Raw genomic sequence first — 11,598 nt, 5'->3', positions numbered from 1 at the left:
GGATTTTAATATGTTTGAAGGTTTATAGGATTTTCATTTGATAAACACGCCTTATTTTGCAGGATGTAAGATAATATTTTGTATACCCCTAGATGAATCTTACAATTACACTAGATACAGATCAATGTTTTTTATAACTATAGAGGTATCTGTAAACGCTCGCTTATCCGGACTTCTCATTAGGGAAGTTCGAACAACAGACGGTGAGTCCGTAAATACAGGATATTACGTGTACTAAAGGAATAAACAAGATATTCTAATTTTTACGGCGCGTACAGTCGGGCTTTATCCACCACTACTTATAATAACTTACGTATTAAAAAAAAAACAAAAACCTGCTCTGATTACTTTATACGGTCGTGTTTCATAGGAAAAATCCTTTTTAATTCAAAAAGATATTGGCATGTATGAACCAACATCGCTTTTCCCCACTCTGCTAGAGTCGCTTATTGGGTGGAATTTGCTTTCCTTTGAAAACTCGGCAGATTTAACTTACCTTGACCGCTTGACTGGATGACATAGTAACCAAGTATGCTTTAAGCACGATTTGTTTGTTTCTGAAAGGGCTACTGTTTACCTATTTCTTTTTGTAATAATTAGGATCCTTCTCTTTATTACCATCGACAACGTATTGTATGTTTTTAGCATTATGTTGCTGCTAGTTACGTATAAAGCAAAGAACGATTGAATGACGAACTATTAGGAATTGAGCGATTACTATTAAAATAAGTTATCTCTACTGCATTCAATATTAACTGTTTGTACTTCATTCTTTGCTAAAATTTGAAATAGTGAGGGATCCTGGTCAGCGCATTTAGCATAATGAAAGTTTTTTATAGACATGTTATTCCTTGCAATCCAGCCATATTTTTAAAGTTAAGTTGAGTCATTGAGGTTCGATTTTTTATATAACTCAAAAAACTCAAGGCTAAAACTGCGATCGGAACTTGCAAAGGAGCATTTATTGTCATGACCCGAAATAGTGTTACCTCTAATTTATATAGATTTGTACGGGTGTTCCACTTGTTTTTTGTGTGTTTTCTAATCACTACGGTGCTTAACGACCCTATCCACGCATCTGTATAAATACAGACGTCCAACTGCGTAAACGCATATTCACTGTTTAATATGATTTGTTACGTAAGGGATTAATAATCACCCAAAATGATAAAATTAACATAGTATATGATTATGATATTTCAGTAAAACTTCTGGAAACAGACACTCAAAGATAAAAAAACTCGCAGTAGCGAAATCTCAATGATGTAGATAATTTCTGTAAAAAAGTAAGATTAAGAATGTCTCGTAACTTCAGCCACAGGAATAACGAAATTCGACCTGCAAAGGAAACACTCAAAGTTACTCCAAATGAATAAAAAATTGTACTTAGCTTGCTTTTGTGGGTAGTCACGGTGTTCCGATAACGACACACGGCCTTGGTCCTCCTTCTCTATTTAGCGGATGACCTGGTTTGGCTTCAGTTTCCCCCGTGCGCGTTGTTTCGATGATTCGAGCCCTTGAAAGATCCGATGCTGCAGACGCGTTCGGTTTGTTTCTTGAAGTGCCGGAAACGCTCACTAACGATGTTTTCTTGAATGATTCTAATGAGAGACGAAGCTTGCGTTGCCGTAGGAAAAAGACACGTTGGTTTTGTTTCTTGAAGTTATTCACTAAACGATGATACTAAGTTGCTTGAAGAATCTCTTGCTTTTCGTCGTTGGTGAAGTTCTTGTTGTTTTCTGAAGTCGCTCACTAAACGATGATACTAGGTTGCTTGAAGAATCTGCTGCTTTCGTCGTCGTTGACTTCATGATTTATTATTCTGTTTTATCTTCGGAGAAGTTGTAGAGTCCTTCTGGTACGCTTGCCACCACTTTTAGGGCTTGTGCCTTGTATGATAAGGCGCCCTATGAGGTAATGTTAGACTTGCGATAATCTTACGCTAAGTCGGTTGGTATTGCACTTCCATCTTCAATGGAGTGTCTTGGGGTTTGTAGATCACTTACGAAGTCGGGATTATCTTCTTGTTTATGACGACGATGTGTTAAGCTCATGATGATTCGGTGAGGAGGTTCTTGTAGAAAACACGAAGTATAAAAATATATATATTCTTCTGAAGTTTTACATGGTGAAGATCAGGTATGATTGTACAAGTCTTCTAATAACGATAGCTTGATTGCTTCTGCCAATGATGATGGCTACTTCTGTTCTCTCTACATGATAAAGCTTAGGTAAAGAGGTACAGGTCTTCTAATGACGATAGCTAACTCTATTCTGCTTGTCTACCATCTCTGTTACAAGTTATGAAGGAACAGACAGTAGTTCGAACATATGAACATACATACAATGACATAGTTACATACGAACACACAATCAAATGAGACACGCTACAGATCACGTAGGCCGTTTGAATTATAGGTCGCGGTAGTTGTCTCAAGCAGGGAGCTTGGACTAATGTTTATAAACAATTGAATGACTACAGGTGATGGCATGTTATCTTAGCCTACTTTTATTGTATACGTCATCTTTAGCGTCTCTAGTCTGATCACATTCCTGCAAGCAATCTGGTTGACCTCTTTAGTTTTAGTCTTTTATATATATGGACTAACATTCCATATTTTTATTATGTAAACACTTACAAATGTACATGATTTACACTCTAATTTGAATAACCATATGCCATCAATTAAGTTTACTCTAGAATTGGAAAAAGACAATTGCCTCTCATTCTTAAATGTCTTAATGCACAGAGAGCCATTTCAATGTAAATTCAGTATGTATAGGAAACCAACCAACAACTTATGATCTTTTTTATTCTGGTCACCATATCAATATCAAAATCTCAATTTTTTCTTTTATGTTTTTACGAGCATTGTGCATTGTCAGTCACTACGAAATTGAATACATAAAAAATACATACAGATTTAAACTATCCTTCACATATATTAGATATTTGCTATCATAAAGCCCACAAAAAGTTTCATAGTGTAAGTGGATGGATATTTAGGGCAAAAGCCCAGGCACTGCAGTTTATAGTTTAAGTAACACAGAGCAACATACTTCTAAGAGCATTCTTAGCATACCTTATTTTAGCAGTTTTGAATCTACAAAATCATTGTTAAAATCTTTTAGTGAACCGCATCTTTCCTTTTAATAACACACTAGAAGGAATGCTAATAAAAAGTGGCCCCAAGGAAAGCAACAACGTAATATATAAAATTCCATGTTTAGAATGCCCCTCTTTTATATCAACCAATCTAACAAGAATTTAGAAGTAAGAATTAAACAGCATAAGTATTCAGTCAAAACTGGGCAAACATCCAATGCAATAAGCATTCATTCAAGTGAAATCGACCACAGAATAAACTGGAACGGCAGTTCAGTAATTGCAAGATCAAAAGGTGTCTTGTCATGCAATCTTTTAGAATCCACAATTATACAACTTACTTTCAATTGTAATTTTAATATTAACTCTGGTTTGTATTATTTGGACACTTGTATAAGTAACATGTTTAAGAATTGTATGATATGTCTGTAATACACTGCTGAGCATTAACATGCAACGTGTTTGCGAGTCAATCAGCTCTCTGGTCTCTTACAATAAAGTCCTGTCACCAAGACGACGTCTCATTGCAAACCCAATATGATGCAGTGAGTTTTCGAACCAAGTCATGCCCCTGATATGTCGACCAGCCCAGGCCACACCAAGGCATGCCTCTCCTGCAATGCCAAGGGCATTGTCACCAGCCATGATGCAAGTGCAGACGTTAATTGCAGACCAGCAATGCGCCATCTGTTCCCTTCAGGATGCTCTTCTCGGTTCTGGATCACATGCCGGCAAAGTCCCTGTCTCTGCTGGCCCTGAGAAATGTAATGTTGTGATGTCCTCAGTAGAGTTCAGGTCTTGGAGACGTTCAATGACGTGCTGGATCAACAAGTTCCCGCCGCTGGATGTTGTCCTGCATATTAGACTCAACTGTGTGTCGGCGCTGCAACGTGCACTGGACGCCCGGTACTCTGATGCCAAATGGAATGCCCTTACTCAAGACACGGCTCTGGATGCCATCAGGAACATTGTTTTACGGTCATCGAATCAGGCAGTGCAATGGTCCGAATTTTTTGCCCTCGCACAAGGGCGCAAAGAATCTGTTAGTGATTATTTCTCAAGGTGTGCTCAAAAGGCCACTGACTGTGATTTTCAGTGTCCCAAATGCAGGGAGTGCTTGGCTGAATATATGCTGTTATGGAAAATAATGGTAGGTCTCAGTGATCCTGTGTCAAAAAGGCATGTATTTCAGGCATGTGATACATTTAAAAGTGTAGATGCCCTTCAGGCTTTGTGTCGTACTTTTGAAGCTGCACACCAAGATGTTGAAAGCGTCCTGCGTGTCGCTATCGGTGCGAGGGAGTCGGCCGGTACCACGAATGATGACGTAAAGCCAGACGTTGCGGTGTTGTGCGGTAACTCAAGTGCGAAGCATTGCGTGAATTGCAGGGGACGTCATTCGACTGGTCTAGCATCGTGCCAGCAAAAGGTATGACGTGCCGCCTCCATGGAAGCAGAAGGTCGGTGTCCACACAATAGCACAGATCTGCATTGCCGGACCCACGATTCTTTCTAGCCTGCACATAAAACCCCAGGAGTTGCAACCTCAAACAGGTCTGAAGGACGTGGCCAATCTTCTAGAGAGATGCCTCGGATCAACAGCATGTACCATTGAAATAGATGGACGACACACGAAGCACGAGGTTTACTTCGCGCCAACAGCTAAGAACTTCTATATATTGCTGAATGCTTGTAAGGAGCTGGGAATAGAACCTCCTGGTTTGCCTCACCCTTCCCCTCTCATTGCATCAGCTGACATTAGTAGCGAGTAACTCCCCTCAGACAATGAAGCCAGCCACCATACCCATCTCACCCATGGAGGAGAACATACCAAGACTGGAGGAATGGTTGTTACATCACTTCTCATCCACGACCTTCAACACAACCAAGGAACATTTACCTGTGATGACGGGCAAGCAGCACCACATACATTTATTGCGTGATGCCGTGCCTTATGCTTGTCACACGCCAGCTGCAATACCTAAGCATTGGGAAGAGGAGGTCAAGGCCCAGCTTGACGAAGACGTTCGGAAAGGCGTGATAGAACCAGTCCCGGTAGGGGATGCAATGGAGTGGTGTGCAAGGATGGTCGTGGTGGCCAAGAAAATGGGCCAACCTCACCGAACAGTAGACTTCCAGCACCTCAATGACCGCTGCTTCATGAGACTCATCATACGCCGGCACCCTTCGACATGATTTCAAGCATCCCCTTACACACATACAAGACTACAGCGGATGCCCATTGGGGTTTCCACCAAGTGGAATTGGATAGCCGCCCACTCACGGCCTTCATCACCCCATGGGAGTGGTATCAATATCGTAGGACACCCATGGGTCACTGTTCGGCTTCCAACACCTACATGAAAAGGTTCGACGATGCCCTGCAAGACATCACCAAAAAGCATAAATGCATAGACGACACCTTGCTATACGATCACAGCATTGAAGAGGCGTTTTGGCACGTATATGAATTCCTCTCAACGTGTGCCTCTGCAGGTATTACACTCAAGCCCGGGTACCACTTGGGATGGGAGTCATACAAGCCTGCTGACGAACAACTAGACGCCATTCGTAACTTCTACATGCCAGAGAAGCCCTCTATCACTGATATTAGGTCATGGTTTGGATTCATGAATCAGTTAGACCCCTTCCTTACAGCGGCGCCCCTCATGGAGCCCTTTAGAGACCTCCTCAGAAAACCCATGAGGAAAAACGTCTATTGAGATAGCCAGCTACGTAGCAAACTCCAGCAGGGACGGGAGGTCATCTGTCAATTAGCCAAGGACGGCTTGGTGTATCACGACAGATTGGAGCCAGGAAGGCATTGGTTTCATTGTCCCCCAGCAGTATTGCGCTTGTCAGTCAGCTGACAGCCCCTTTTGTTGCAAGGGTGGCTGGCGTCTTGCCCTATGTGACAGTCAGCACCTCACGCCCTCTGAAGCAGGGTATGCCCCCCTAAAGGACACGCCCTTGCAATCACCTGGTGCTTACAGAAGGCCAGGTTGTTCCTACTTGGATGCCCGAATCTCTCCATCATCACGTACCACCATCCTGCCCAGAAAAAGGAACACTGCCGTGGATTTTCTCTCAAGGTACCCAACCATGCGAGCACCCCACAAAGCTTCTGACGTGGATTTGGAGGACGACATTCAAGTGGCAGTGGCATGTGCATCTGTTGCCACCTTGGACCCGGACATCATCGTGTTGGATAAAGAATGCGTCAGGAGCGCCGCATCTAATGACCCAGTGTATCAGCTTTTGGTTGCTAGGGTCACAGCGGGTGATTGGCCCCAACAGAAGTCACAAGAAATCTCCTGCCTTCGTCCCTTCTTTGGTGTTCAAGATCTGCTAGCCATCAACCAGGATCTGGTGACATACTCGGTGGACCAAGGATGCATACGTTTGTTAGTCCCCAAAGATTTACGTCATCAGGTAGCCACTAACCTACATGCAGGACACCAAGGCCTCGACTCTATGCTTAGAAGGGCCAGGCAGTCATTCTACTGGCCGGGAATAGAAGGAGACCTTCAGCATTGCCATGCCCAATGCACTTCATGTAATAAACATGCCCCTTCACTGCCTCCCAAAGAAATGATGCACACGCTGCCAGCAGAATACCCCTTCCACCAAGTTGTCACAGATATGTTCCAAATAGAAGGCAATGTATACATGGTATATGCAGACAGACTAACTGGTTGGTTAGACATAGCTCACTTCCCCTGTGGTGCCATGTCCAACAAAATAAGCAATCACCTTCGATCCTATTTTTCACGTTGGGGAGCCCCAGAACAAATATCGACTGACAGAGGTACAAACTTAGCCAGTGAGGAGATGGTTGCCTTTTTCAGGAGATGGGGAGTCAAGGTCCGTCTGTCGTCAGCCCAGTATCCCCAGTCGAACGGCAAAAGGTGTAGCCCTTGAGTCAGACAAGATGGCCCTGACGATACTCCAGTATCTAAACATGCCTCTGAGGGAGATCAACAAGTCGCCATTTCAGCTTGCAACGGGTCGCCAGCTGCGTGACGGTGTACCAACGGCTAGAAGACACCTGTTAGTAGACAGGTATTGGAGACGGAGAATATGTCAAAGAGAACTACAAGTGGCAAAATCTCAGGAGGCTATGCGCACCCTTGACATCACCAGGAGACTGCTGCCCATCAAACTAGATACCCACGTACGCATACAAAACCAGGCTACTAAGCAGTGGGACAGAATGGGCGTAGTATCAGAAACTTGACCCCATCATCAGTACACAGTCAAGCTCAATGCGAGCGGCAGACTCTCAAAAAGGAGCAGACGACACTTGAGAGTCATCGCTCCGCCCCCTAGTGCACCTGCGTCTCAGCACGACACCTCCGTGAGTCCTACGCCCACAGAACCAGTAACGCATCCCAGGCAGGACCCCAGTGTCATTATAGTCAAACTCAGCCTTTTTGGCCACTAAGGCATTGGCCTTGTTTACCCTGGATTTTCCACACCGTTGTCACTCCTCCCTAGGTAGGTACTTCTGCCCTACCTTTCTCTCTCTCTCTCTCTCTCTCTCTCTCTTTCTCGTGTTCAGCCTCTGACCACCATTCTTGATTTGCTTTGGAGCAAATCCTTCTAACTGTCCTTTTGCTTACTTCAGCAGCTTTGGCTGTGTCCAATTGGGCTTTTTATCTAAAAAGTACCGATTAACTTTATAAATTATTCACTTAGTCTGATTGTGAAGGCAGGGGCAGCGAGAAGCGGGAGATGTTTACATGGTGGGTCCATGACACAGAATGACCTTGTCGGGCTGAGTTAGCAACGGAGCACTAACCCAGCACAGAGGTGGTGTCAAATCTCAGGAAAACATTTTTAGTAACATTCATTTTCCCATCAAAACCTTAAGTCATTCTTAAACATATGAAGTTTTATTATGAAACAGAGTAATTAGCATATATTTAGTTAGTATAAAAATATCAGAGACATTTCTTCATCACTGAACTGTGGCAACTGTGCCACCAATGCCTTAGTGGCCAAAAAGGCTGAGTTTGACTATAGTAGGCCAAAAGGGCTGCCAGTAGACCCAAGTGGCTCCAAGACTCCATATAATGCTGATATTATTTGTTGTTTGTTCATATGATATGCAATTGTACAATTGTATCAAGAATTGATTCTTTTTTCTGTCTGTATATGTATTACGCGTATTTGAGGGCCACTAAGCAATGCACTCAGTGTATGTAACTGCGTGTTTTTGTACTGAAAAGTTAGCTAAATTTTTTTTTTCTAGCTCATTTCCATATTCATAGTGACATTTGCCCCTTTAAATTTTTCTCATGTATAAATATAATCTTAAGGGGGGGTATGTAACGCACTGCCAAGGATTAACCCGCAACGCATTTGCGAGTCAGTCGGCTCTCTGGTCTCGTACAATAAAGTCTTGTCACCAAGATGTCGTCTCATTGCAAACCCAATAAGAATAATCTTAAAGATAAAATCTCAGACTTAAGTACAAATTAGTTACCTTATAGATATTTTTGTTCTATATATATATATATATATATATATATATATATATATATTATATATATATATATATATATATATTATATATGCTTAATATATTTTTTGTGAATAAATTTACCTTGTAAAAAAATAAGTTTTATTGTTTACCAAACTGAACATTTTTGTGCAGTCAGTCACTGCCCTGTATTATCTCTTCTTGATTTTCTTGTCTCTGCTTTGGAGCAGTTGGACTTATTTCATTGTAAACCCCTTAAACTGTACCCCTGTTTTGGGAAGGTTACTGATTCTCCAGGTGTGATGGATTCAAGGTAAATATTTTACTTTATGATTCTTATCTGTCATTTGTATGACCTTTCTTTGTAAACTTATCTTTACAATTATGTCAAAAGGACATTGATTCAAAAGGCCTCACAGTACTCCAATGTTTCACTTTCTTTCTTGGCTTGTTAATTTGTTCAAATATTCATCATGTTCCAAATTTTTGTGATTCATTTATAGTACACACACACACACACACACATATATATATATATATATATATATAAATATATATATATATATATAATATATATATATATATATATATATATATATATATATATATATATATATATATGGTGACGAGTTCCAGGGCCCTGAAAACTGAGCCCTCAAAGGGTTTCCTGGGAAGGGCAACAAAACTAAAACTAGAACACTATCTCCAGGTTTAAACACCCTTTTTTGAGTTCCAACATCGTATTTGTTTTCCATCACCTCTGGCTTTCTGCTAAATTTTCTTTAGCAAACTCCCATGCCTTTCTTAATTTCTCCTGAAGCCCTGACAAATAATCAAGAATGTTCACCTTGGGAGTCTCCCCTTCCAGATGTTCACGTACAACTTCCAAGGGCCCGTGCACACAAGGCCCAAAACCAAGCGCGAAAGGAGAGTATCCCAAAGCTTCATTTGGAATGGAACGAATAGTGAATAAGGCATACGGGACCTCCTTATCCCACTCTCTTCCTGACTCCATACAATACTTTTTCAAAACAGACTTCAGGGTCTGGTGGAACTGTTCCACCTGGCCCTGACTCTCAGGGTGATCCGGGAAGAGGTAGTGTGTTTCATCCCTAATTTAGACATTTTATTCTAAAAATATTTGCAGGTGAAATTAGTACCACAGCCCGATTGCAAAGTTTGAGGTATGGCAAACTTAGTAAAGAAGTCAACAAAATTATCGACAATCTTTTCACTCTGAATACTCCTCAGGGGGACAGCCTCCGGGAAGCAAGTCATCCTATCCACAATTGTTAACAAATTCTCATTGTCCCCAGTGTCCACGGGAGAGGACCCACAACATCGATCACCAACTCTCTGAAAGGCTCCCCAACTGAAGGTATGGGAATAAGTGGGGCTTTAGGTACCTTTTGGTTGGGCTTCCCTACCAACTAACACACCCTGCAAGAAAGTACATAGCACTTTACATCTTGGCACTTTTGGGGCCAATAAAAATGCCTTGCGACCTTCTGAAACCTTTTTCTGACCCCAAAATCCCCAGCAAGAGTATTTTCATGAGCCAAGAACATAATTTTGTTCCTATACTTTTCAGGAACTACCAACTGACGGGGAACCTCTACCTGATCAGCAGATGCATCAGCTGACTTACTAACCCTGTAGAGCAACTCTCTCTCTTTACAGAATACTGGCTTCGATAAATCATTACTATCACTCTAATAAATTCATGAAATTCAACAGTCTGGGCTTTTCTAAAAGCCTTGGAATCCCACTCCATATCTCGAAAATAAGGTATACCATTTGTCACAAAGTCAGTCTTATGTCCATCAATCACATCCAAATCCAACTCAACCTTGGCCAGGTCCACCTCTTTTGCCTTTGACCTCGTTATTACCGAGATAGGTTTAAAAACATCAATCATAGGACAGTGGTCGTCCCCTACTTCGACCACAGACAGAATTGGAAAGATACAAGATTCATCAGTAATGGACAAATCGTTAGCAAATATTAAATCTATCTTAGGAATTGGCAAACTATCAACAACCGCCAATTTTACCTCACCTGAAAAATAATTAGTATCAAGACAAAAGGTTTCTAGTGGGTATGATTCCACTGTATTCGGGAAACCACCCAATACTACATACTCATCATTCTTATAAACATATCCATCCGGGACAGACCCTCTCAATACTTTAATTTTTATCCCATTATGTTTAGTTTTATCCATGAAAATAGATCCATCCGTTATGTACTTACGAAATCTAAGTCATCTAGATTTGTCTTCCTTGGGCGGTTTATCTACTGTTACAACGTTGACAGGTTTCGGGTTTCTTTTGAAATATTTCTTTCTCGAGAAACATTTCGCCTCGACATGACCTCTCCTGCTGCACCAAAAACAAACTATTCCTGACTCCGAAGCCTTAGTGTTACCTACATTCCTACTGGTATTAACAACTAAGAGAACCTACATTATTTACCCTACTACTAGGTTTGTTATCATTATTACTATTATTAATATTATTATTATTATTCATATTCCTGTCGAAATCGGGTTTGTAAGACTCCAGTTGTCTGTTCTGGTTATTCCTTCTCCAATTACCACTGAAGAATTTCCTATTGTTTATGGATACTTCCCTAGTTAACTTTTCCTGTTTGTTGGCGAGGGAGTACTCGTCTGACACAATAGTCATCTCCTGTAAGGAGTCCAGTTTTAATTCATCCAAATGTATTTTTAACTCCCTAGTCACAGTCTTTTTAAACTCTTCTATCAAAATTCATTCTTTTAATTTAGAAAAATTGTCTATATCCTCTGACTTTAACCAGTCCTCACTGTGTCATAATTGTTACAAAGATCTTCATTAAGCATATTATATACTCGCTGAGCTTTCCCTTTCAAATGACACTGGATCATAGTGGTCCACATATCGTTTGGCCAAACCAACCTTTTAGCTATCCTCTCGAAAGACGTGAAAAATTCTGGGAACAAGGTACTAACTTCAACGCTGACATC

The 11,598-nt window shown here is 41.3% G+C and overlaps 1 protein-coding gene across 1 annotated transcript; it reads left to right on the top strand.

Moving 5' to 3' along the window:
- The first annotated feature begins 6,208 nt into the window (after nucleotides 1-6,208).
- On the top strand, nucleotides 6,209-7,027 carry LOC135204573 (uncharacterized protein K02A2.6-like). Its single transcript, XM_064234728.1, has one exon. The coding sequence runs from the start codon at nucleotides 6,209-6,211 to the stop codon at nucleotides 7,025-7,027; it is 819 nt and encodes a 272-aa protein (XP_064090798.1).
- Nucleotides 7,028-11,598: the final 4,571 nt, after the last annotated feature.

This window comes from Macrobrachium nipponense, chromosome 47 (assembly GCF_015104395.2).
Source record: "Macrobrachium nipponense isolate FS-2020 chromosome 47, ASM1510439v2, whole genome shotgun sequence".
Classification (NCBI taxonomy): domain Eukaryota; kingdom Metazoa; phylum Arthropoda; class Malacostraca; order Decapoda; family Palaemonidae; genus Macrobrachium; species Macrobrachium nipponense.
Note: the sequence above shows the minus strand (reverse complement) of the source record. Positions and strands in the feature narration are given on the sequence as shown.